The sequence below is a fragment of the Petromyzon marinus genome, chromosome 65 (assembly GCF_048934315.1).
Source record: "Petromyzon marinus isolate PM22_M1 ecotype Great Lakes invasive population chromosome 65, UKy_Petmar_22M1.pri1.0, whole genome shotgun sequence".
In the NCBI taxonomy this organism is placed as follows: domain Eukaryota; kingdom Metazoa; phylum Chordata; class Hyperoartia; order Petromyzontiformes; family Petromyzontidae; genus Petromyzon; species Petromyzon marinus.
The window spans coordinates 34,405-62,247 of NC_133731.1; the positions used below are offsets into that span (position 1 = coordinate 34,405).

The 27,843-nt window shown below is 53.6% G+C and overlaps 1 protein-coding gene across 5 annotated transcripts in view; it reads left to right on the forward strand.

Annotated features, from left to right (window-relative positions):
* Positions 1–27,843, forward strand: part of NADSYN1 (NAD synthetase 1) — a 68,884-nt gene that overhangs the window by 21,504 nt on the left and 19,537 nt on the right. For 4 of the 5 annotated variants that reach the window (XR_004404999.2, XM_032977968.2, XM_032977970.2 and 1 more), the window contains 9 exons: positions 613–744; positions 7,224–7,298; positions 7,430–7,554; positions 11,654–11,735; positions 12,659–12,761; positions 15,001–15,169; positions 15,987–16,122; positions 17,729–17,835; positions 25,060–25,191. Coding sequence is in view for 4 of the 5 variants with exons in the window: in XM_032977968.2 (XP_032833859.2) it covers positions 613–744; positions 7,224–7,298; positions 7,430–7,554; positions 11,654–11,735; positions 12,659–12,761; positions 15,001–15,169; positions 15,987–16,122; positions 17,729–17,835; positions 25,060–25,191 (1,061 nt within the window). In the remaining variant the exon portion in view is untranslated. The remainder of the gene's footprint in view (positions 1–612; positions 745–7,223; positions 7,299–7,429; positions 7,555–11,653; positions 11,736–12,658; positions 12,762–15,000; positions 15,170–15,986; positions 16,123–17,728; positions 17,836–25,059; positions 25,192–27,843) is intronic. The other variant, XM_032977969.2, reaches the window with a different exon arrangement.

Here is a 27,843-nt window from a genome sequence, read left to right on the forward strand (position 1 = left end):
GCACCCCTCTACTCATTAATAATCGTGAGCCGGTGACGTCACTCCACATGCCACACCCCTCCACTCATTAATAATCATGAGCCGGTGACGTCACTCCACATGCCGCACCCCTCCCCTCATTAATAATCATGAGCCGGTGACGTCACTCCGCATGGGGCAACCCCCTCCCACCTAATTAATAATCGTGAGTTGAACAATGTTTCTATTTAATATTTAAGATTTACTGCAATCTACACCCGTCCTTGGACAGGCCAACAAGCTCGATGTCCACAAGGGTTTTTGTTTGGTGGGTGAGATGGCGTCTGTATGAATGTTGTTCAACCCGCCACTACCCAACGGCACAGCCAATTACCAGCAAGGGGCTTTGTGACGTCAACAACACGTGGGCAATTCGTTACCACTCCAGCACTAGCGGGTTGCCGTGTTTTGGAGAGTTCAACCCACAACAGCGATTACGATTCGAGTAGCTGGTGACGTTTCGCTGGTGATTAGAACAACAACAACAACCACAACAACAATCACAAACTACAACAACCACGTCAACAATCACATCAACGAGAAGCAGCCTCACTGGGCGACAGAACAGAGTGGACTTGTGCCCGTTGCGTGCAGAGCGGTGGCGTCTACGTCTTCTCCAACCAGAAAGGCTGCGATGGAGACCGCCTCTACTACGACGGCTGCGCCATGATAGCCGTCAACGGGAGGCTACTGGCGCAGGGATCACAGTTCTCACTCGACGATACGGTGAGCACAGGCGCCACTCACCACTCAACACCACCACCACCCACCACCACCCCAGCGGCGTGTGGGCTTCACGGGAACCCGTGCTTGCGTGTGCGTGCGGTGTGTGTGTGCCTGTGTGCGTGTGTGCGTGTATGCGTGTGTGTGCGTGCGTGTGTGCGGTGTGTGTGTGCGTGCGTGTGCATGCGTGTGTGTGCGGTGTGTGCGTGCATGCGTGCGTGCATGCATGTGTGGTGTGTGTGCGCGTGCGTGCGTGCATGTGCGTGCATGCGTGTGCGCGTGCGTGCATGCGTATGTGTGTGTGCGTGTGCGTGCATGCGTATGTGTGTGTGCGTGCATGCGTGTGTGGTGTGTGTGCCTGTGCGTGCATGCGTGTGTGCATGCGTGCGTGTGCGTACATGCATGTGTGTGTATTGAAGGCGATCCGGAGTCTGAGACCAGGAAAGGCAGCGGGCAGAGATGATCTCCCAAGCGAAATGCTGAGGGAGGGTGGCGTTTGTGCACAGGCTGCCCTATATGACATCATAACAACAGTCTGGACCACTGGACGGGTTCCGCAGGATTGGAAGGATGCCCTGGTGGTCCCCCTCTTTAAGAAGGGGGACCGCAAAGACTGTAACAACTACAGGGGCATCTCACTTCTCAGTGTGCCGGGAAAGGTCCTGGCAAGGATTATTCAACATCGCCTCGCCAGGCACGCTGAGGAGAGGCTTGCGGAGCCCCAATGCGGTTTCAGGAAAGGGCGGTCCTGCACAGATGCCATATTTTCTGTCCGTCTGCTACAGCAGAGGTGTAGGGAATTCCAACAAGACCTACATCTCTGCTTTATTGACCTGGTCAAGGCCTATGATACCATCAGTAGGCCTGGGCTCTGGGTCGTTCTTCGTGCTTTTGGAGTCCCTGACCATCTGCTCACGATCATTAAGGACCTTCATGATGGTGAGCGGGCCCGGGTAAAACTACGTGACCGGGAGTCAGAGCCATTCCCTGTACACCTTGGAGTGCGACAGGGATGTCCTCTGGCTCCCACATTATTTAACATCTATTTTGACCACGTAGTTCGTGAAGCCTTCAATAGCTGTAACGGGGGAATCTCCATTTGGTACAGATATAATGGGAGGCTGATCGATGCCCGGGTGCGGTCAAGGGATGGCTCCCTATTGCTCAACCACATTATGTATGCTGATGATTTGGTAATAGCTACTCATTCAGAGGAGGAGTTGTAGACGCTGCTGCTGAGACTGGAGCGTGCCACTAAGAGATGGGGCCTTACCATCAGCCCCACCAAAACTAAGCACCTGCCTGGGTATTTTGTACCATCGGACACTCCACCCCCACAACTCCCAATCGGTGATGGGGCAGTTGTGGAGAGAGTGAAGAGTTTCCCATACCTGGGCAGTGTGCTTATGACCGGCTCCAGTTTAATAGCAGAGGTCTCACTCCGAATCAGTCGAGCGGCAATATCTTTTCATTGGTTGTGTAACGCTGTGTGGAAGCTACCTGGTCTGTCGCTCCGCACTAAGCTTCAGGTCTTCTCGGCCACGGTCATTCCCTCCCTTCTCTACGCTTGCGAAACGTGAACCCCCTTATTGGAGCATCTTTGCCTGTTGGAAACATTTAGGCTGGCCTGCCTACAATCCATCCTGGGTTTAACCAGGCGGGATTGTGTGAGGAGCTCAAAAATCCTTGAAAGATCTGGGCAAGGTCCCATCGGTGAGCTCCTCCGGCAGGCAAGGCTGCGATGGCTGGGTCATGTAGCCCGCATGCCCAGCCACCGCATGCCGAAACAGCTTTTGTTTGGCCGGATCGAGGGGGCTAAACGGGCGCGGCACGGGCTAGAGAAGAGATGGAGTGATGTGGTACAGGAAGACGTGGAGCTGAGTGGACTTGCCGATGACTGGTACCAGCGGTGTCAAGATCGGCCTCTGTGGAGCAGGCTTGTGTAGGACGCTACTGGGCAGTTGGAGGAAGCCGCCCTCCAACAACAACGGAGGGCGGAGGAGCGACGCTCACAACAACGAGCGGAGTGCCGGATGGCTAAAGCACAGCAGGTTGGCACAGTAGGGGGCACAGGTGGTGCACCAGCCAGTCACATGGTGCATCAGCCAGTCACAAGGTGCACATGGCCTGGCGCAAGCGTCGTGGTGACGTCACCGCCAATTAGTGGCGAATGGCGGTAGTTGTTGTCACCTGGGTCTGTACCGTGACCTCCTGCCAGCAGGCGTTCGACACTTTTGGTGGCCATAACATGTACATAGCCTACCACAAGCACCATCGGGATGTCACCGCCACTTAGTGGCGAATAGCGGTTGTTGTTGTGTGCAAGCGTGTACGTGTATGTGTGTGGGTAGCGGTAGTGTAGCGGTTAGCACGCTGTGCTATGAACCTGGCGACCCAGGTTTGATTCACGCTCACGGCCAACACCAGTGATGATTATCTGAACCGGTCCTGGGCCTCCCCTAGGTCGACTCAGCCTCAAATGAGTACCTGGTGCGGTGGATAAAAACATTGCCACTGGGGAGACAAAGGCGGCCGGGCGTGGTGCTGGCCACCCACCCCCTCGTGTACCGTTCCGGCCTTCATAGGTGTTCGCTAACAGCGCTTGCCCCTACAGTCTGTTAAGGCTATACGGGGGATCTTTGTCTTCATCTTTGTGTGCGGTGTGTGTGTGTGTGCCTGTGCGTGCATGCGTGTGTGCGTGCGTGTGTGTGCCTGTGCATTCATGCGTGTGTGTGCTTGTGTGTGCGGTGCGTGTGCATGTGCCTGTGTGTGTGGGTGTGTGTGTGTGTGCGTGCAGTCCGGCAAAACAACCCCCTACCTCCTCGCGGTGCCGGACGGGCAACTCTGTCGTGGACAGTGCTGTGGGGGGAGATCCAATTTTGATTGGCTCCTCCCCTCATGGCATATGTGTCCACCACAGGGGCTAAACGGGGGCTCTGGACGGGTGCGAGGGGCTGGTAACCCCTCCACCTTTCAATTAATTACCACGAAACCACGAGTTAAACTGAAATATGTAACTAATAAGCTTGTGCCGGTGTCCCCGGGGGGGCAGGCGTCTATGACGTCTCCTGGCCAAACCCCAATTGGCGGAGCCAGGAGATTGAATACCTACCCTCGGGGCTACTCCAGAAACAACGAAAAGCCACTACGGGTGGCCACGTGGAATGTTCGAACGCTCACTGCAGAGGAGAGGCTGCCACTCCTCTGTCGGGAGCTGGACCGGTACCGCCTGGATCTATGCGGCATTCAGGAGGTCCGGTGGACCGGCTCTGGCTCCTGCCACCATGAGGGGTGGATAGTCCTCTACTCGGGGCAGCAGACTGCCAAACAACAGGGTGTGGGTCTTCTTTTGAACAAAAGAATGAAGGGGGCGTGGGAGCGTGGCGGTGAGGTGTGGGAAGCTGGAAGCCCCAGGCTACTTTGGGCTCGCCTTCCCATCAACCGGAGGCGAGGAATGGTGGTCGTGGTTACTTATGCCCCCACCGAAGATGAACATCCGTGGAGGGATGCAGGCAAAGCCGATGAGTCAGATGCCTTCTATGACCTCCTGTCACAGGTGCTGGCTAAAGTGGCCCCTCGGGATAGAGTCATCATGTTGGGTGACTTCAATGCCCGAGTTGGTCATGATACTGGCACCTGGTCTGGGGTGATTGGAGGGCATGGGCCAGATCAGCTCAATAACAATGGTAGGAGGCTGCTAGATTTTTGTGCAGCCCATGGGCTTGTAATTACCAACACGCTGTTCCGGCATCGGCGCATCCACACAACATCATGGATGCATGCCGGGTCCAAGCAAGAACATCTGCTGGACTACATAGTGACGGCCCAGCGAATGCGAGCCCATGTCCTTGACACCAGGACCTACCGTGGAGCTGATCTGCCCTCTTACCATCGACTAGTCATCTGTAAGATGCGCCTGCCATTCTTCCACTCCGGTGGTGGGTGTACACCCAGGACCCCATTCCAACATAAAGTGGCCTGGTCTCAGTTATCTGATGAAAGTTGCAAGCGAGAATTTCATCATCGCTTGCGGCTGGGATTGGCATCGTCCCCGACTCCTCCTGATGTCGAGGGTAATTGGGCGAGGTTTAGGACTGTGACTCATGCAGCTGCAATGGCTGCTTTGGGTACGCGGTCCAGACCTCCCCAGAGTCCCTGGCTGACAGAGGAGGTGTTCAGGATGGTTGAGAAAAAGCGACAGGCCCACTGTCATCGGCTACAGAATCCCACGTCAAAGAATGAGGAGGCTTACCGCAGCCTTCGCTCGGAGGTTCGGAGAGCCGTGAGGCGCTGCAAGGATGTGTGGTGGTCGCGGGTTGCTGAGGAGATGGAGTCTGCCTCAGTGGCCCGTGATCACAAATCTCTATTTAACTCCATCAAAAAAGTAACCTGCAGCGCCACACCTATTACCATCATTAGGGGAAAAAACGGTGATCCAATCTCCGACCCCCAAGAACAGGTTCGCAGATTTGCTGAGCATTTCTGTGAGGTCCTGGGGGAGGGAAAATCCCTCACAAAGTGAGTATGACCCTGCTGAGGCTGCGGTGCCTCAAATATTGGAAGAAGTCACCCCCTGTGAGTGGCTGGCTGAGGTGCCATCTGCTGAGGAAGTATTGAAGGCGATCCGGAGTCTGAGACCAGGAAAGGCAGCGGGCAGAGATGATCTCCCAAGCGAAATGCTGAGGGAGGGTGGCGTTTGTGCACAGACTGCCCTATATGACATCATAACAACAGTCTGGACCACTGGACGGGTTCCGCAGGATTGGAAGGATGCCCTGGTGGTCCCCCTTTTTAAGAAGGGGGACCGCACAGACTGTAACAACTACAGGGGCATCTCACTCCTCAGTGTGCCGGGAAAGGTCCTGGCAAGGATTATTCAGCATCGCCTTGCCAGGCACGCTGAGGAGAGGCTTGCGGAGCCCCAATGCGGTTTCAGGAAAGGGCGGTCCTGCACAGATGCCATATTTTCTGTCCGTCTGCTACAGCAGAGGTGTAGGGAATTCCAACAAGACCTACATCTCTGCTTTATTGACCTGGTCAAGGCCTATGATACCATCAGTAGGCCTGGGCTCTGGGTCGTTCTTCGTGCTTTTGGAGTACCTGACCCTCTGCTCACGATCATTAAGGACCTTCATGATGGTGAGCGGGCCCGGGTAAAACTACGTGGCCGGGAGTCAGAGCCATTCCCTGTACACCTTGGGGTGCGACAGGGATGTCCTCTGGCTCCCACATTATTTAACATCTATTTTGACCATGTAGTTCGTGAAGCCTTCAATAGCTGTACCGGGGGAATCTCCATATGGTACAGATATAATGGGAGGCTAATCGATGCCCGGGTGCGGTCAAGGGATGGCTCCCTATTGCTCAACCACGTTATGTATGCTGATGATTTGGTAATAGCTGCTCAGTCAGAGGAGGAGTTGGAGACACTGCTGCTGAGACTGGAGCGTGCCACTAAGAGGTGGGGCCTTACCATCAGCCCCACCAAAACTAAGCACCTGCCTGGGTATTTTGTACCATCGGACACTCCACCCCCACAACTCCCAATCGGTGATGGGGCAGTTGTGGAGAGAGTGGAGAGTTTCCCATACCTGGGCAGTGTGCTTATGACTGGCTCCAGTTTAACAGCAGAGGTCTCACTCCGAATCAGTCGAGCGGCAATATCTTTTCATCGGTTGCGTAACGCTGTGTGGAAGCTACCTGGTCTGTCGCTCCGCACTAAGCTTCAGGTCTTCTCGGCCACGGTCATTCCCTCCCTTCTCTACGCTTGCGAAACGTGGACCCCCCTAATGGAACATCTTCGCCGGTTAGAAACATTTAGGCTGGCCTGCCTACGATCCATCCTGGGTTTAACCAGACTGGATTATGTGAGGAGCTCACAAATCCTTGAAAGATCTGGGCAGGGTCCCATCGGTGAGCTCCTCCGGCAGGCAAGGCTGCGATGGCTGGGTCATGTAGCCCGCATGCCCAGCCACCGCATGCCGAAACAGCTTTTGTTTGGCCGGATTGAGGAGGCTAAGCGGGCGCGGCACGGGCTAGAGAAGAGATGGAGTGATGTGGTACAGGAGGACGTGGAGCTGAGTGGACTTGCCAATGACTGGTACCAGCGGTGTCAAGATCGGCCCTCCAACAACAATGGAGGGCGGAGGAGCGACGCTCAGAACAACGAGCGGAGCGCCGGGTGGCTAAAGCACACAAGGTTGGCACAGTAGGGGGCACAGGTGGTGCATCAGCCAGTCATCTCAGTCAGTCGACCCGTGGCACCTGGGTCTGCCCCGTGACCTCCTGCCAGCGGGCGTTCGACACTTCACGTGGCCTCAGGGTGCACATGGCCTGGCACAAGCGTCGTGGTGACGTCACCGCCACTTAGTGGCGAATGGCGGTTGTTGTTGTGTGCGTGTGTGTGTCTGCGCGCGTGTCTGTGTGGGTGTGTGTCTGTGTGTGTGCGTGCTTGCGTACTTGTGCGCACCACGGGAGCGCAGGAGGTGATCACGGCCACCGTGGACCTGGAGGACGTTCGCAGCTACCGCGGGGAGAGGTCCTCCAGGAACCTGGCCGTGAGTGGCGCAGCAGCGCCGACCGCCCTCACCGACACCGCTTCTCCCCCCTCCCCCGCAGCCGTGCGCCGAGGTAACGGTTTGATGGGCGGTGGCGGCGGTGGTGGTGAAAGCTTTGTCTTTGTGTGCAGGCGGCGCGGGGCGGGCGCTACCCGCGCGTCCGCGTCCCCTTTGCGCTCTCCTCGCACGATGACCTCACGGTGACCCCCAGCCCGTACCTCGAGTGGAGCTACCACTCAGCGGAGGAGGAGATCAGGTGAGGCCTACTCTGAAGCCTCCTCCTAGGCCTGAGCAGCCCCACGATTCCATCCATCAGCCCCCCACGGTTCCATCCATCATCCCCCCACGGTTCCGTCCATCAGCCCCCCACGCTTCCACCCATCAGCCCCCCACAGTTCCATCCATCAGCCGCCCACGTTTCCATCCATCAGCCCCCCACGGTTCCGTCCATCAGCCCCCCACGCTTCCATCCATCAGCCCCCCACGGTTCTATCCATCAGCCCCCCACGGTTCCATCCATCAGCCCCCCACGGTTCCATCCATCAGCCCCCCACGGTTCCATCCATCAGCCCCCCATGGTTCCATCCATCAACCCCCCACGGTTCAATCCATCAGCCCCCCACAGTTCCATGCATCAGACCCCCACGCTTCCACCCATCAGCCCCCCACAGTTCCATCCATTAGCCCCCCACGTTTCCATCCATCATCCCCCCACGGTTCCGTCCATCAGCCCCCCACGCTTCCACCCATCAGCCCCCCACAGTTCCATCCATCAGCCACCCATGTTTCCATCCATCAGCCCCCCACGGTTCCGTCCATCAGCCCCCCATGCTTCCATCCATCAGCCCCCCACGGTTCCATCCATCAGCCCCCCACGGTTCCATCCATCAGCCCCCCACAGTTCCATCCATCAGCTCCCCACGCTTCCATCCATCAGCCCCCCACAGTTCCATCCATCAGTCCCCCACAGTTCCATCCATCAGCCCCCCACGGTTCCATCCATCAGCCCCCCACGGTTCCATCCATCAGCCCCCCATGCTTCTGCAGCGAATGGGATTGTCACCGTGTGGTGCTCGGCCTGCGAGGCCACGGCGGGATGTCTCCTGCTGTGTGTACACCTCGACCACACGGGGTGTGGCACCAGCCCTAGGGGGCTTGGGTGAGCACCGGGCAAGCGCGGTGGCACCACGCACAGCGTGTGTGTGGGGGCTCCCGTTGAGAGAGAGAGCGAGAGAGCGTCAGCCTGCTGCGTTACGTTGGGGGCACGGTACTCTGGCTGACCAGTGGACACGTGACTGGATGATACTGGAGGGGGCCAATGGGTGGTCACGTGGTCCGAGAGAGATCGAGAAGGTGGGCGGGGCGAGAGGCGGAGCCGGCCCCAGCCCGGCCCGCTATAAGGGACCCGGCTCGTGGTCCGGACCGTGATAGCGGAACCGCATCTTGTTCCGCCATAGCGTGGTTAGTTGGGTGATCACCACCCGGGAGTGTGTTGTGTTAATAGCCCTAGGAGTGTGTTGTGTTAATAGCCCTAGGAGTGTGTTGTGTTAATAGCCCTAGGAGTGTGTTGTGTTAAGAGCCCTAGGAGTGTGTTGTGTTAATAGCCCTAGGATTGTGTTGTGTTAATAGCCCTAGGAGTGTATTGTGTTAATAGCCCTAGGAGTGTGTTGTGTTAATAGCCCTAGGAGTATGTTGTGTTAATAGCCCTAGGAGTGTGTTGTGTTAATAGCCCTAGGAGTGTGTTGTGTTAATAGCCCTAGGAGTATGTTGTGTTAATAGCCCTAGGAGTATGTTGTGTTAATAGCCCTAGGAGAATGTTGTATTAATAGCCCTAAGAGTATGTTGTGTTAATAGACATAGGAGTGTGTTGTATTAATAGCCCTAGGAGTATGTTGTGTTAATAGCCCTAGGAGTGTGTTGTGTTAATAGCCCTAGGAGTGTGTTGTGTTAATAGCCCTAGGAGTGTGTTGTGTTAATAGCCCTAGGAGTGTGTTGTGTTAATAGCCCTAGGAGTGTGTTGTGTTAATAGCCCTAGGAGTGTGTTGTGTTAATAGCCCTAGGAGTGTGTTGTGTTAATAGCCCTAGGAGTGTGTTCTGTTAATAGCCCTAGGAGTGTGTTGTGTTAATAGCCCTAGGAGTGTGTTGTGTTAATAGCCCTAGGAGTATGTTGTGTTAATAGCCCTAGGAGTGTATTGTGTTAATAGCCCTAGGATTGTGTTGTGTTAATAGCCCTAGGAGTGTGTTCTGTTAATAGCCCTAGGAGTGTGTTGTGTTAATAGCCCTAGGAGTGTGTTGTGTTAATAGCCCTAGGAGTATGTTGTGTTAATAGCCCTAGGAGTGTATTGTGTTAATAGCCCTAGGATTGTGTTGTGTTAATAGCCCTAGGAGTGTATTGTGTTAATAGCCCTAGGAGTGTGTTGTGTTAATAGCCCTAGGAGTATGTTGTGTTAATAGCCCTAGGAGTGTGTTGTGTTAATAGCCCTAGGAGTGTGTTGTGTTAATAGCCCTAGGAGTATGTTGTGTTAATAGCCCTAGGAGTGTGTTGTGTTAATAGCCCTAGGAGTGTGTTGTGTTAATAGCCCTAGGAGTGTGTTGTGTTAATAGCCCTAGGAGTATGTTGTGTTAATAGCCCTAGGAGTGTGTTGTGTTAATAGCCCTAGGAGTGTTGTGTTAATAGCCCTAGGAGTGTGTTGTGTTAATAGCCCTAGGAGTGTGTTGTGTTAATAGCCCTAGGAGTGTGTTGTGTTAATAGCCCTAGGAGTGTGTTGTGTTAATAGCCCTAGGAGTTTGTTGTGTTAATAGCCCTAGGAGTGTGTTGTGTTAATAGCCCTAGGAGTGTGTTGTGTTAATAGCCCTAGGAGTATGTTGTGTTAATAGCCCTAGGAGTGTGTTGTGTTAATAGCCCTAGGAGTGTGTTGTGTTAATAGCCCTAGGAGTGTGTTGTGCTAATAGTCCTAGGAGTGTGTTGTGTTAATAGCCCTAGGAGTGTGTTGTGTTAATAGCCCTAGGAGTGTGTTGTGTTAATAGCCCTAGGAGTGTGTTGTGTTAATAGCCCTAGGAGTATGTTGTGTTAATAGCCCTAGGAGAATGTTGTATTAATAGCCCTAGGAGTGTGTTGTGTTAATAGACATAGGAGTGTGTTGTATTAATAGCCCTAGGAGTATGTTGTGTTAATAGCCCTAGGAGTGTGTTGTGTTAATAGCCCTAGGAGTGTGTTGTGTTAATAGCCCTAGGAGTGTGTTGTGTTAATAGCCCTAGGAGTGTGTTGTGTTAATAGCCCTAGGAGTGTGTTGTGTTAATAGCCCTAGGAGTGTGTTCTGTTAATAGCCCTAGGAGTGTATTGTGTTAATAGCCCTAGGAGTGTGTTGTGTTAATAGCCCTAGGAGTGTGTTGTGTTAATAGCCCTAGGAGTGTGTTGTGTTAATAGCCCTAGGAGTGTATTGTGTTAATAGCCCTAGGAGTGTGTTGTGTTAATAGCCCTAGGAGTGTGTTGTGTTAATAGCCCTAGGAGTGTGTTGTGTTAATAGCCCTAGGAGTGTGTTGTGTTAATAGCCCTAGGAGTATGTTGTGTTAATAGCCCTAGGAGTGTGTTGTGTTAATAGCCCTAGGAGTGTGTTGTGTTAATAGCCCTAGGAGTATGTTGTGTTAATAGCCCTTGGAGTGTGTTGTGGTAAGAGCCCTAGGAGTGTGTTGTGTTAATAGCCCTAGGAGTGTGTTGTGTTAATAGCCCTAGGAGTGTGTTGTGTTAATAGCCCTAGGAGTATGTTGTGTTAATAGCCCTAGGAGTATGTTGTGTTAATAGCCCTAGGAGTATGTTGTATTAATAGCCCTAGGAGTGTGTTGTGTTAATAGCCCTAGGAGTGTGTTGTGTTAATAGCCCTAGGAGTGTGTTGTGTTAATAGCCCTAGGAGTGTGTTGTGTTAATAGCCCTAGGAGTGTGTTGTGTTAATTGCCCTAGGAGTCTGTTGTGTTAATAGCCCTAGGAGTATGTTGTGTTAATAGCCCTAGGAGTGTGTTGTGTTAATAGCCCTAGGAGTGTGTTGTGTTAATAGCCCTAGGAATGTGTTGTGTTAATAGCCTTAGGAGTGTGTTGTGTTAATAGCCCTACACTTCCATCCATCAGCCGCCCCCCCCCCACGCTTCCATCCATCTAGAGTGTTCCAGACGGCCGCGTCCTCAACATCACCACCACCATCATCATTATCACCACCACCATCACCACCACCAGCATACTGTAACGTCGACCGTCTTTCGCACCACCGTACGATAGAACAACCGTGCCAATCGGTGGTGCGGGGGGAGGTGGGGGACAAGAAACTGAATTCCAATAAGGCGGAGTGAGTCGGCTGTTGCAGGGCTGCGCCTCTACTCCACGCTCTGTCTTGCAGCCTGGGCCCCGCCTGCTGGCTCTGGGACTTCCTGCGGAGGAGCAACCAGGTGACACCGCACAGCCACTCACAGTACAGCCACTCACAGCCACACACAGCCACACACAGCACAGCCCGACACAGCCACACACAGCACAGCCACACACAGCCACACACAGCACAGCCACACACAGCCACATACAGCACAGCCACACAGCCACACACAGCCACACACAGCACAGCCAGACACAGCCACACACAGCCACACACAGCCACACACAGCCACACACAGCACAGCCACACAGCCACACACAGCACAGCCAGACACAGCCACACACAACACAGCCACACACAGCCACACACAGCCACACACAGCACAGCCACACAGCCACACACAGCACAGCCAGACACAGCCACACACAGCACAGCCACACACAGCCACACACAGCACAACCACACACAGCACAGCCACACACAACCACACACAGCACAGCCACACACAGCACAGCCACACAGCCACACACAGCACAGCCAGACACAGCCACACACAGCACAGCCACACACAGCCACACACAGCACAGCCACACACAGCCACACACAGCACAGCCACACAGCCACACACAGCACAGCCAGACACAGCCACACACAGCCACACACAGCACAGCCACACTGCCACACACAGCACAGCCAGACACAGCCACACACAGCACAGCCACACACAGCCACACACAGCACAGCCACACACAGCACAGCCACCCACAGCCACACACAGCACAGCCACACACAGCCACACACAGCCACACACAGCACAGCCAGATTCCACACAGATTCCCCTGTGCGGTAATCGTGCGGTGATCGTGTGGTGATCACGTGGTGATCATGCGGTGATCGTGTGGTGATCGCGTGGTGATCGCGTGGTGATCGCGTGGTGATTGCGCGGTGATCGTGCGGTGATCGTGCGGTGATGGTGTGGTGCTCGCGTGGCGGTTGCAGGGAGGGTTCTTCCTGCCGCTGAGCGGAGGCATCGACTCTGCGGCCACCGCCTGCATCGTCTACTCCATGTGCCGCCTCGTGTGCCGGGCCGCCCTGCAGGGCAGTGAGTGCCCTGCTCCCGCTGGCATGGCCGTTGGCGCCGGACACCCTCCCTCCGCCGCTGGATGACGGCTCGATCCAGCACTTCCCCAGGCCTCGCCCGGCGGCGTGTTCTTGCCGGAGTGAATCCGCGAGCGGAGATCCCAGCGGCGGTAACCCTTGGTAGTTAGCGGTAGACGATCGACCGGGTGAGCGAGCGCACGGGTGCCGCGGTGGCCAGGAGATGTTAACCACCTCGCCTAGTATGCAGGAGGTCGTGGGACCGATCCCGACCCTGACGATGCCTGTTGCTGCTGCCGCTGTATATTTGGAGTTTGCGTCTCTCTTTCTCTCTCTGTCCCCGTGGTGGTCACGTGGATTTTTCCGGTGTTTCCCTCCACATTAGAATCAACATCACGCGTTTAGAGTTATTTGGCCGCTGCCATAAATTTCCACGTGATGATAATAAGCCACTTCATTGAACTACGATTTGTGATAGCTCAGTGGGGCATTACCTGGTAAAATAAAAAGTGTTCACTTTAGAGTGGGTGAGCGAGTGAGCGAGTGGGTGAATGAACGAGTGAGTTAGCGAGTGAGAAAGTGGGTGAATGAACGAGTGGGTGTGTGGGTGAGCGAGTGGGCGAGTGGGTGAATGAACGAGTGGATGTGTGGGTGAGCGAGTGAGTGAATGAACGAGTGGGTGAGTGGGTTAGCGAGTGGGCGACTGGGTGAATGAACGAGTGGGCGAGTGGGTGAGCGTGTAAGCAAGTGGGTGAATGAACGAGTGGATGTGTGGGTGAGCGAGTGAGCGAGTGAGCGAGTGAGCGAGTGGGTTAATGAACGAGTGGGTATGTGGGTGAATGAACGAGTGGGCGAATTAACGAGTGGGTTAGCAAGTGGGCGAGTGGGTGAATGAACGAGTGGGTGTGTGGGTGAGCGAGTGGGCGAGTGGGTGAATGAACGAGTGGGTGTGTGGGTGAGCGAGTGAGCAAGTGGGTGAATGAACGAGTGGATGTGTGGGTGAGCGAGTGAGCGAGTGGGTGAATGAACGAGTGGGTGTGTGGGTGAGCGAGTGGGCGAGTGGGTGAATGAACGAGTGGATTAGCGAGTGGGTGAATGAACGAGTGGGTGAATGAACGAGTGGGTTAGCGAGTGGGTGAATGAACGAGTGGGTGAATGAACGAGTGGGTTAGCGAGTGGGCGAGTGGGTGAATGAACGAGTGGGTTAGCGAGTGGGTGAATGAACGAGTGGGTGAATGAACGAGTGGGTTAGCGAGTGGGCGAGTGGGTGAATGAACAAGTGGGTTAGCGAGTGGGCGAGTGGGTGAATGAACGAGTGAGTGAATGAGCGAGTGGGTGAATGAGCGAGTGGGTGTGTGGGTGAGCGAGTGAGCGAGTAGGTGAATGAACGAGTGGGTGTGTGGGTGAGCGAGTGGGCGAGTGGGTGAATGAACGAGTGGGTTACGAGTGGGTGAATGAGCGAGTGGGTGAGCGTGTGAGCAAGTGGGTGAATGAACGAGTGGGTGAATGAGCGAGTGGGTTAGCGAGTGGGCGAGTGGGTGAATGAACGACTGGGTGAATGAGCGAGTGGGTGTGTGGGTGAGGGAGTGGGCGAGTGGGTGAATGAACGAGTGGGTTAGCGAGTGGGCGAGTGGGTGAATGAACGAGTGGGTGAATGAGCGAGTGGGCGAGTGGGTGAATGAACGAGTGGGTGAATGAACGAGTGGGTGAATGAGCGAGTGGGTGTGTGGGTGAACGAGTGGGTGTGTGGGTGAGCGAGTGGGCGAGTGGGTGAATGAACAAGTGGGTTACGAGTGGGTGAATGAGCGAGTGGGTGAGCGTGTGAGCAAGTGGGTGAATGAACGAGTGGGTGAATGAGCGAGTGGGTGAATGAGCGAGTGGGTGAGCGAGTGGGCGAGTGGGTGAATGAACGACTGGGTGAATGAGCGAGTGGGTGTGTGGGTGAGGGAGTGGGCGAGTGGGTGAATGAACGAGTGGGTTAGCGAGTGGGCGAGTGGGTGAATGAACGAGTGGGTGAATGAGCGAGTGGGCGAGTGGGTGAATGAACGAGTGGGTGAATGAACGAGTGGGTGAATGAACGAGTGGGTGAATGAGCGAGTGGGTGAATGAACGAGTGGGTGTGTGGGTGAGCGAGTGGGCGAGTGGGTGAATGAACGAGTGGGTTAGCGAGTGGGCGAGTGGGTGAATGAACGAGTGGGTGAATGAACAAGTGGGTGAATGAGCGAGTGGGTGTGTGCGTGCAGACACGCAGGTGATGGGCGATGCGCGACGTCTGCTGGGCGACGCCGACTACACGGCGTGGGAGCCCGGGCGGCTGTGCGGGCTGCTCTTCACCACCTGCTACATGGGCAGCGAGAACTCCTCCGGCGCCACCAAGCGGCGTGCCTCCCAGCTCGCAGCGCAGATCGGCAGGTGAGGCCTGCACTGGCACTCCTCAATCAGCTGCTCGGTCGGCTGCTCGGTCAGAGCTCGATCAGCCACAACCTGGGTGTGTGTATTGACGTGGTGGTGCAGGCCATGTGTAGTTATGGCTGAGTGTGTGTGAGACACAGCCACCACCTGGGTGTGTGTATTGACGTGGTGGTGCATTCCATGTGTAGTGATGGCTGTGTGTGTGTGTGTGACACAGCCACCACCTGGGTGTGTGTATTGACGTGGTGGTGCAGGCCATGTGTAGTGATGGCTGTGTGTGTGTGTGTGACACAGCCACCGCCTGGGTGTGTGTATTGACGTGGTGGTGCAAGCCATGTGTAGTGATGGCTGTGTGTGTGTGTGTGACACAGCCACCACCTGGGTGTGTGTATTGACGTGGTGGTGCAGGCCATGTGTACTGATGGCTGTGTGTGTGTGTGACACAGCCACCACCTGGGTGTGTGTATTGACGTGGTGGTGCAGGCCATGTGTAGTGATGGCTGTGTGTGTGACACAGCCACCACCTGGGTGTGTGTATTGACGTGGTGGTGCAGGCCATGTGTACTGATGGCTGTGTGCATGTGTGTGACACAGCCACCACCTGGGTGTGTGTATTGACGTGGTGGTGCATGCCATGTGTAGTGATGGCTGTGTGTGTGTGTGACACAGCCACCACCTGGGTGTGTGTATTGACGTGGTGGTGCAGGCCATGTGTAGTGATGGCTGTGTGTGTGTGTGACACAGCCACCACCTGGGTGTGTGTATTGACGTGGTGGTGCAGGCCATGTGTAGTGATGACTGTGTGTGTGTGACACAGCCACCACCTGGGTGTGTGCATCGACGCGGCCGTGCAGGCTGTGGTCTCTGTGCTGCGCGTGGCCACGGGGTTGACTCCCCGTTTCCTTGCCCACGGGGGCAGCGCCCGGGAGAACCTCGCCTTGCAGAACGTCCAGGTGACTAGAGATTCACGCTGATCCCCACACGCAGACTCACACGGAGACCCACACGGCGACCGACAGACTCACACAGAGAGCCACACAAAGACCCACATGGAGACTCACACGGATACCCAGACTCGCACGGAGACCCACACGGAGACCCACACGGAGACCGACAGACTCACACGGAGAGCCACACAAAGACCCACATGGAGACTCACACAGATACCCAGACTCACATGGGAGCAAACCGGAGAACCTGGAGAAAACACATTTAGATCAGGGGAAGAACACACAACCTCCACCCACTCATTCAGAATAACACTCGCACACATACACATTCACACAAAGATCCCCCGTATAGCCTGTAACAGACTGTTGGGACAAGTGCTCTTGGTGAGCAACACCTATGAAGGCCGGCACGGCACACGAGGGGGAGGGTAGCCAACACCATGGCCGGACGCCTTTGTCTCCCCAGTGGCGATGTTTTTACGCATCACACCAGATACTCATTTGAGGCTGAATCGGGAAGGACCAGAACCAGTTCAGATAATCGTCACTGGTGTTGGCCTTGAGCGAGAATTGAACTCAGGTCACCGGGTTCGTAGCGCAACTCGCAAACCGCTACACTACCGTTCCCTATCGCACACTCACTGCAGAACAGGGGGAGGGATCACACAACCTCCACTCACTCTCAATCACATTCTCACACACACCCGCACATCAATACCAATACCCGCCTTTCGCCACTAAGTGATGGTGGCATCACCACGGCGCCTTTGCCAGGCCAGGTGCACTCTGAAGCCACGTAAAGTGTCGAAAGCTTGCTTACAGGAGGTCTCGGGACAGACCCAGGTGCCATTGGTTGACTGAATAAGATGACTGGTAGATGCACCACCTGTGTCCCCTACTGTGCCAACTTGCTGCATTTTAGCCGCCCGGCGCTCTTCTCGTTGTTGTGAGCGTCGGTCCGCTACCCTCCGTTGTTGCTGGAGGGCGACTGGTTCCCACTGCCCAGTAGCGTCCTTCACGAGCCTCGATATTGACACCGCTGGTACCAGTCTTCGGCAAGTCCACTCAGCTCCACATCCTTCCGTACCGCATCAGTCCATCTCTTCTCCAGCCCGTGTCGTGCCTGTACAGCCCCCACTATGGGGCCAAACAAGCTGCTTGGGCATTCGGTGGCTGGGCATGTGGGCTACATGACCCAGCCCAGCTCACGAGGCCTTGCCTGCTGGAGGAGCTCACTGATGGAAATGTGTCCAGATCTATTAAGGATTTGTGAGCTCCTCACACAATCCAGCCTGGTGAATCCCAGGATGGATGGTAGGCAGGCCAGCCTGAATGTTTCTAACTAGCACAGATGTTCCATTAGAGGAGTCCATGTTTCACAAGCATAGAGAAGGGAGGGCATGACTGTGGCTGACAGACTTGGTAGCATCCACACAGCATTGCGCAGCCGATGAAAAGATAATGCCGCCCGACTGATTCGGAGTGAGACCTCTGCTGTCAAATCGGTGGTGGTGATGGTTATTTACCTGGTGGTGGCTGTGGTGATGGTTGTTGACCTGGTGGTGGTGATGGTTGTTGACCTGGTGGTGGTGGTGTGACGCGCTGGCAGGCCCGTGTGCGCATGGTCCTCGCGTACCTGTTTGCCCAGCTGGGCCTGTGGGCTCGGGGACGCCCGGGAGGACTCCTCGTCCTGGGGTCGGCCAACGTGGACGAGAGGTGCCGGACTCACCCCACGCACCGCCCTGTAACCCCCAGAGTACCCCTGAGTACCCCCAAGTACCCCCATATACCCCCGAGTGCACGCAAGTACCCCAAGTACCCTCAAGCTCACCACATACCCCTGAGTGCCCTCGAGTTCCCTCGATTATCCTTGAGTACCCCCAAGTTACTCGTGAGCACCCCCAAGTACCCCCATGTCCCCCCACATACCCCCAAGTACCCCCATGTCAGAATCAGAATATTTATTTAGACTGCAGGATGAGGAATCCGAAGAGCTACAAAGCTCTTTGTCACAGATGTCCGGTAGGGGCATGGGGTCAGAACGACGCAATAACAAAACAATACAAAAACATACAAATGAAACTAAGCTATCTTTTTGGTATCTTACCAGGTATGGCCCACTGAGGTATTAACTTTATTTTCAGAAGCGACCTGGCCGCAAATGATAGCTCAAAAAAGTGCCTTATCGTGTGGAAATTTACAGCAGAAAAATAAAGCTGAGTCATCTAAAAATAATAATAATTTCAATGCCCTGTGTACCGCTATCAGCCCTCTCAGCCGCCTGTGTAGCCGTTATAAGTAATAGTGTTTAGTGATGAGAGGTTGTGTGGTACTAACCCTGTGACTTTGTGTGCGTATGTTGAGCTTCTTTCCCACCGTACGTTGCCAACCGCGCTAATCGGCGCTACAGGGGACGGGCAGCATTCTAAAGATAAAAGTTGGTTCTAAATAAATTAGTTTGCCAATGTCACGTAGATGGGTTCGAATTAATAAAAATAAAATAAAAACTACGACGTTTCGATCACAACACAACGGATCCTCATCAGGAGGAAAACGGAGGCGGAAAGCTGCTGAAGGCAGGCTGTTTTTAAAGGTTTAAAATGGGTGTAGCCCAAGGGTCATGCGCGAAGTGGGTGGGGCTAGTGATGTGGTAGTTTATTGTTTATTTGCAGTCACGAAAGCTTTAAGTCAAGATCCCCGGTGGCTTCCTAATATCGGAAGGAAGAGCGTCGCAGACGACCTCAGAAGTGCATCATGACCCTGGCAACCTGTGACCCTGTGACCCTGTGACACTCTTACACTGTGACCCTGTGACACTCTGACACTGTGACACTCTGACACTGTGACCCTGTGACCCTGTGACCCTATGACCCTGTGACCCTGTGACACAGTGACCCTGTGACACTCTGACACTGTGACCCTGTGACACTCTGACACTGTGACACTCTGACACTGTGACCATGTGACCCTGTGACCCTGTGACACTCTGACACTCTGACACTCTGACCCTGTGACCCTGTGACACTCTGACACTGACACTCTGACACTGTGACCCTGTGACACTGTAACCCTGTGACCCTGTGAAACTCTGACACTGTGACACTCTGACACTGTGAAACTGACACTGTGACCCTGTGACCCTGTGACCCTGTGACACTCTGACACTCTGACACTCTGACACTGTGACCCTGTGACACTGTGACTCTGTGACCCTGTGACCCTGTGACAATGTGACAATGTGACCCTGTGACCCTGTGACAATGTGACAATGTGACCCTGTGACCCTGTGACACCGTGACCCTGTGACACCGTGACACCGTGACCCTGTGAACCTGTGACACTGTGACCCTTGACACCATGACCCGTTGACACCGTGACACCATGACCCTGTGAACCTGTGACACTGTGACCCTGTGACACTGACCCTCTGACACTGTGACGCTGTGACACTGTGACACTGACTCTGTGACACCGTGACCATTTGCCACGGTGGCCCTTTGACGCTGTGACCCTGTGACCCTGTGACACTGTGACCCTGTGGCACTGTGGCCATGTGACCTTGTGCACTGACCCTGTGTCATTGTGACCCTGTGACCATGTGACCGTGACACTGACACTGTGACCCTGTGACACTGGACTGTGACCCTGTGACACTGTGAACCTATGACGCTGTGACCCTGTTACCTTGTGCACTGACCCTGTGTCCCTGTGACACTGACACTATGACCCTGTGACACTGTGACCCTGTGACACTTACCCTGTGACCCTGTGACACTTACCCTGTGACACTGTTACCCTGTGACCCTGTGACACTAACACTGGCACAGTGACACTGTGAACCTGTGACACTGTGACCCTGTGACATGGTGACCCTGCGACACTCTGACACTGTGACCCTGTGACACTGTGACACTGTGACCCTGTGACACTGTGACCCTGTGACACAGTTACCCTGTGACACAGTAACACTGTGACCCTGTGACGCTGTTTCACTCTGACCCTGTGACACTAACACTGTGACACTCTGACTCTGTGACACCGTGACCCTTTGCCACGGTGACCCTGTGACACTGTGACACCGTGACACTGTGACCCTGTGACCCTGTGACACTGATACTGTGCACTGATCCTGTGACACTGACCCTGTGACACTGACCCTGTGACAACTGTGACACTGACCCTGTGACCCTGTGACACTGTGACACAGTGACCCTGTGACACTGACACTGTGACCCTGTGACCCTGTGACACTGATACTGTGACCCTGTGACACTGTGACACTTGCCCTCTGACACTGACACTGTGACACTGACCCTGACACTGACACTGTGACCATGTGACCCTGTGACACTGACACTGTGACACTGTGACACTGTTGCCCTCTGACACTGTGACACTGTGACACTGACCCTGACACTGACACTGTGACCCTGTGACCCTGTCACATTGTGACACTGTGACCCTGTGACACTGTGACACTGACACTGTGACACTGACCCTGTGACACTGTGACCCTTTAACAATGTGACCCTGTGACACTGTGACCCTGTAACACTGTGACACTGTGACACAGTGACCCTGACACAGTGACCCTGTGACCCTGTGACACTGTGACCCTCTGACACTGTGACCCTGTGACACTGACACTGTGACCCTGTGACCTTGTGCACTGATCCTGTGACACTGACCCTGTGACCCTGTGACAACTGTGACACTGACCCTGTGACCCTGTGACACTATCACAGTGACCCTGTGACCCTGTGATCCTCTGACACTATGACCCTCTGACACTGACACCGTGACACTGTGACCTTGTGCACTGATCCTGTGACATTGACCCTGTGACCCTGTGACACCGTGACACTGTGACCCTGACACTGATACTGTGATACTGTGACCCTGTGACCCTGTGACGCTGTGACACTGTGACCCTGTGACACTGTGACACTGTGACCCTGTGACAATGTGCCAATGTGACCCTGACACTGATACTGTGATACTGTGACTCTGTGACCCTGTGACGCTGTGACACTGTGACCCTGTGACACTGTGACACTGTGACCCTGTTGACACTGTGACACTGACACTGTGACACTGACCATGTGATACTGTGACCCTGTTACACTGTGACTCTGTGACCCTGTGACACTGACCCTGTGACACTGACACTGTAACCATGTGACACTCTGACCCTGTGACACTGTGACCCTGTGACATTGTGACACTGTGACACTGACCCTGTGACACTGTGACTCTGTGACCCTATGACAGTGACCTTGTGACACTGCGACCCTGTGACACTGTGACCCTGTGACCCTGTGACACCGTGACACCGTGACCCTGTGAACCTGTGACACTGACACTGTGACCCTGTGACCCTCTGACACTGCCCTTGTGACACTGACCCTGTTACGTTGTGCACTGACCCTGTGACCCTGTGACACTGACCCTGTGACACTGACACCCTGTGACCCTGCGACACTGTGACACTGTGACCCTGTTACACTGACACTGTGACACTGACTCTGTGACCCTGTGACACTGTAACCCTGTGACCCTGTGAAACTCTGACACTGTGACACTCTGACACTGTGAAACTGACACTGTGACCCTGTGACCCTGTGACCCTGTGACACTCTGACACTCTGACACTCTGACACTGTGACCCTGTGACACTGTGACTCTGTGACCCTGTGACCCTGTGACAATGTGACAATGTGACCCTGTGACCCTGTGACAATGTGACAATGTGACCCTGTGACCCTGTGACACCGTGACCCTGTGACACCGTGACACCGTGACCCTGTGAACCTGTGACACTGTGACCCTTGACACCATGACCCGTTGACACCGTGACACCATGACCCTGTGAACCTGTGACACTGTGACCCTGTGACACTGACCCTCTGACACTGTGACGCTGTGACACTGTGACACTGACTCTGTGACACCGTGACCATTTGCCACGGTGGCCCTTTGACGCTGTGACCCTGTGACCCTGTGACACTGTGACCCTGTGGCACTGTGGCCATGTGACCTTGTGCACTGACCCTGTGTCATTGTGACCCTGTGACCATGTGACCGTGACACTGACACTGTGACCCTGTGACACTGGACTGTGACCCTGTGACACTGTGAACCTATGACGCTGTGACCCTGTTACCTTGTGCACTGACCCTGTGTCCCTGTGACACTGACACTATGACCCTGTGACACTGTGACCCTGTGACACTTACCCTGTGACCCTGTGACACTTACCCTGTGACACTGTTACCCTGTGACCCTGTGACACTAACACTGGCACAGTGACACTGTGAACCTGTGACACTGTGACCCTGTGACATGGTGACCCTGCGACACTCTGACACTGTGACCCTGTGACACTGTGACACTGTGACCCTGTGACACTGTGACCCTGTGACACAGTTACCCTGTGACACAGTAACACTGTGACCCTGTGACGCTGTTTCACTCTGACCCTGTGACACTAACACTGTGACACTCTGACTCTGTGACACCGTGACCCTTTGCCACGGTGACCCTGTGACACTGTGACACCGTGACACTGTGACCCTGTGACCCTGTGACACTGATACTGTGCACTGATCCTGTGACACTGACCCTGTGACACTGACCCTGTGACAACTGTGACACTGACCCTGTGACCCTGTGACACTGTGACACAGTGACCCTGTGACACTGACACTGTGACCCTGTGACCCTGTGACACTGATACTGTGACCCTGTGACACTGTGACACTTGCCCTCTGACACTGACACTGTGACACTGACCCTGACACTGACACTGTGACCATGTGACCCTGTGACACTGACACTGTGACACTGTGACACTGTTGCCCTCTGACACTGTGACACTGTGACACTGACCCTGACACTGACACTGTGACCCTGTGACCCTGTCACATTGTGACACTGTGACCCTGTGACACTGTGACACTGACACTGTGACACTGACCCTGTGACACTGTGACCCTTTAACAATGTGACCCTGTGACACTGTGACCCTGTAACACTGTGACACTGTGACACAGTGACCCTGACACAGTGACCCTGTGACCCTGTGACACTGTGACCCTCTGACACTGTGACCCTGTGACACTGACACTGTGACCCTGTGACCTTGTGCACTGATCCTGTGACACTGACCCTGTGACCCTGTGACAACTGTGACACTGACCCTGTGACCCTGTGACACTATCACAGTGACCCTGTGACCCTGTGATCCTCTGACACTATGACCCTCTGACACTGACACCGTGACACTGTGACCTTGTGCACTGATCCTGTGACACTGACCCTGTGACCCTGTGACACCGTGACACTGTGACCCTGACACTGATACTGTGATACTGTGACCCTGTGACCCTGTGACCCTGTGACGCTGTGACACTGTGACCCTGTGACACTGTGACACTGTGACCCTGTGACAATGTGACAATGTGACCCTGACACTGATACTGTGATACTGTGACTCTGTGACCCTGTGACGCTGTGATACTGTGACCCTGTGACACTGTGACACTGTGACCCTGTTGACACTGTGACACTGACACTGTGACACTGACCATGTGATACTGTGACCCTGTTACACTGTGACTCTGTGACCCTGTGACACTGACCCTGTGACACTGACACTGTAACCATGTGACACTCTGACCCTGTGACACTGTGACCCTGTGACATTGTGACACTGTGACACTGACCCTGTAACACTGTGACTCTGTGACCCTGTGACAGTGACCTTGTGACACTGCGACCCTGTGACACCGTGACCCTGTGACCCTGTGACACCGTGACACCGTGACCCTGTGAACCTGTGACACTGACACTGTGACCCTGTGACCCTCTGACACTGCCCTTGTGACACTGACCCTGTTACGTTGTGCACTGACCCTGTGACCCTGTGACACTGACCCTGTGACACTGACACCCTGTGACCCTGCGACACTGTGACACTGTGACCCTGTTACACTGACACTGTGACACTGACTCTGTGACCCTGTGACACTGTGACCCTGTGACACCATGACACCGTGAACCTGTGACACTGTGACCCTGTGACACTGACCCTGTGACTCTGTGACCCTGTGACACTGCCCTTGTGACACTGACCCTGTTACCTTGTGCACTGACCCTGTGACCCTGTGACACTGACCCTGTGACACTGACACTGTAACCATGTGACACTCTGACCCTGTGACACAGACAATGTGACCCTGTGACACTGTGACATTGTGGCACTGACACTGTGACACTGTGACCCTGTGACATTGTGGCCCTGTGACCCTGTGACATTGTGACACTGCGACCCTGTGACACCGTGACCCTGTGACCCTGTGACACCGTGACCCTGTGAACCTGTGACACTGTGACACTGTGACCCTGTGACCCTCTGACACTGCCCGTGACACTGACACTGTGACCATGTGACACTCTGACCCTGTGACACTGACAATGTGACCCTGTGACACTGATCTTGACACTGTGACCCTGTGACCTTGACACTGTGACACTGTGACACTGACCCTGTGACACTGACACTGAACCTGTGACACTGACCCTGTGACACTGTGACCCTGTGACACTGATCTTGACACTGACCCTGTGACACTGACCCTGTGACACTGTGACACTGACCCTGTGACACTGTAACCCTGTGACCATGTGACCCTGTGATACTGTTACTGTGACCCTGTGACCTTGTGCTCTGACCCTGTGAAACTGCCACTGTGACCTTGTGACCTTGTGCACTGACCCTGTGACCCTGTGAAACTGTGACACTGACTCTGACACTGTGACACTGTGGTCCTATGACCCTGTAACCCCGAGGCCTTGTGGCCTGTGACACTGTGACCGTGGGACCCCATGACCCTGGGACTCCTCTGTGACCCTGTGGCCGCCCGTGTCTGCGTGGCGCAGCCTGCGCGGGTACCTCACCAAGTACGACTGCTCCAGCGCCGACATTAACCCCATCGGTGGCATCAGCAAGAGCGACCTGCGCTCCTTCGTGCGGTACTGCGAGCGCGAGTTCGGAATCACCGCCCTCGCCAGGTGAGCTTCGGTCTTGCGTAGCAACAATCATCTCCGTCGTCTGTATTTCTGCCTGGGTCACCCGGGAAAGTCTCGTGACGAATCCGGGACATCTGTGGTAAGGCCCCACTCAGCTGCTATGTAGTAGCTGTTTTTCAGAAGCGGCCTGGCTATCACAAAAATGATAGCTCAACGAAGTGGCTTATAATCATCATCATGTGAAAATGTATTGCAGCAGACATATCTTACCTATAAAAGTAATGTTTTGACTGTTTAACACGTAGGCTTTCGCGACCAATATCATCCATAATAGAGGTTTTTGGGTTAGGTCGCGTAAATATATAAATGTGTCGTTATGAATTTTTTGTCTGTCTGTTGTCCGTCTGTCTGTGTGTGTGTGGACACACCTTGTGACACTTTTAACTCACAAACTGCTGGGTATACGTTTCAACAAAATACACACATACGGCACAATAAGCCCCCGACCGACAAATCGCGATTTGTTTTTCCCATCCGTCAAATGTAAAGTAGTTAAATTAACAATGAATGACTATTTATTATTATATTACTATGCTGAGCGAGCGCCAAAGCATGCATCTGTGCATGCACGGAAACGCTGATCCGTGGTTGCCCTAGCAATGCACACCAGACGAGATCCAACTAATACGTTAGAACGTAAGACTTCTGCAATCATTGCAAATTCATTAATCCCTAAGACTGAGCAAAACCAAATTAAACCAAGGGCCTCAAAACCACCTAGACTGTATGGGCTACCAAAGATGAATAAAATCGGCATCCCATTACGACCCGTAGTCAGTACAATTGGCTCTGCCATGTATAAATTAGCAAAATATATAACTAAACAAATACAGCCCAACATCGGTAGGACATCTTCATTCATAAGAAATTCAGAACATCTTGTGAATGGGATTAAAGATATTAAACTTAACCCTAATGATATTCTGGTGAGTTTTGATGTGATTTCTCTATTCACAAAGGTTCCAGTGAACGAGTCGCTTAAATTACTTGCTACACTAGTAAAGAATATAGGTGTGGGACACTGTCTACAAGACGAGCGCTCTGAACTCGCCAAATTGAAAAAGAGAGAGGACATAGTCATCCTCTGAGCCAACAAGGGCAATGCTACTGTAATCATGGATAAAACCACATACAGCAACAAAATCCAGGACCTTCTTAATGATGGAGTTACAGCAAAATTAACAAAGATCCTATCAACTGCCTAGCTACAAAAATCGAACCATTCAAGCGGCTCTCCCTAAAACCTTCTGCTGCTAGATCACCCAGATTCTATGGTCTTCCAAAAATCCATAAAGAAGGTACTCCACTTGGGCCCATCATTTCCACTATCAACTCGCCTACCTACAAACTGGCCCGATTTCTGTCTGAGACCTTGCTTCCATTCATGGGCAAGACTACCTCAGCAGTACATAACTCAGCTGACTTGGTTTCTCTAGTCAAGGGCATCTCACTGTCTCCAGATGATTTGCTCGTCAGCTTTGATGTAATCTCTCTGTTCACCAAGGTTCCTGTACCTGACACCTTAGCAATAATTGAAGACTTGGTCCAACATGGACTGCATCCTGATATACCAACTTTGGTTAGGCACTGCCTTACCAACACTTACTTCACCTGGAATGGTACTTTATACAAACAAAATGAAGGTACCCCCATGGGTTCTCCCTTATCACCAGCGAATGTTTTCATGGAGAAATTTGAAACGGATGCCATCCAGACATCCACCCTATGTCCATCCTTGTGGAAGAGATACATAGATGACACTTTCGTCATTTGGCCACATGGCCTGCCAGCATTGAACCAATTTCTCAACCACATCAATTCTATACACCCATTCATCAAATTCACCATGGAAGTGGAGAAGGATGGTAAGCTACCATTCCTGGATGTTTTGGTTGAGAACCTGACGGCTTGTTGGGGCACTATCTACAGAAAAACCACCCACACAGATTTCTATCTAAAACCTGATTCCCACCACCATCCGGCCCAGAAGAATTCCCTCATCAAAACACTACACCATAGGGCCCACTGCATTTCCAACCAACACCACCTAGCCATTGAACTGGAACACGTACACCAAGCCCTCAAGATGAATGGGTACTCGGACCAGATTATTCGCAAAGCTGTTTTTCCAATCATGGAGAAACAATCTCCTGAGAAGCCAATCAAAACCATCACTTTACCATACATAGCAGGTGTTACCAAAAAGATTTAAAAAATCTTAAACACAAGCTCCAGGTCTGATTCAATACAGAACACAAAATCCCATCTGTGAAGGAGGTCATTCCTGACATGCAATACCCTGGAGTCTACAAACTAAGTTGTACCTGCGGTAGCAGTTACATTGGGGAAACGAAACGACATATATCGGACCGTGTTCGCGAACACAAGGCAAATCTGAAACACGGCAGAACCAATACCTCTGCCATAGCTGACCATTGTTATAACGCTGTGGGCTCTCATGATATTGTTTTTTCCGAGACCAAGGTACTCTGCAAACCTTCGGGCAACTATCCAAGGTTTGTTCATGAAGCCATCCAGATATATAAACAGACATAGCTTCAACCGAAAAGATGGATACAAATTGAACAATCATTGGAAGGGTGTTGTTAACCAGGTAATGCCTTAACTGGTTGT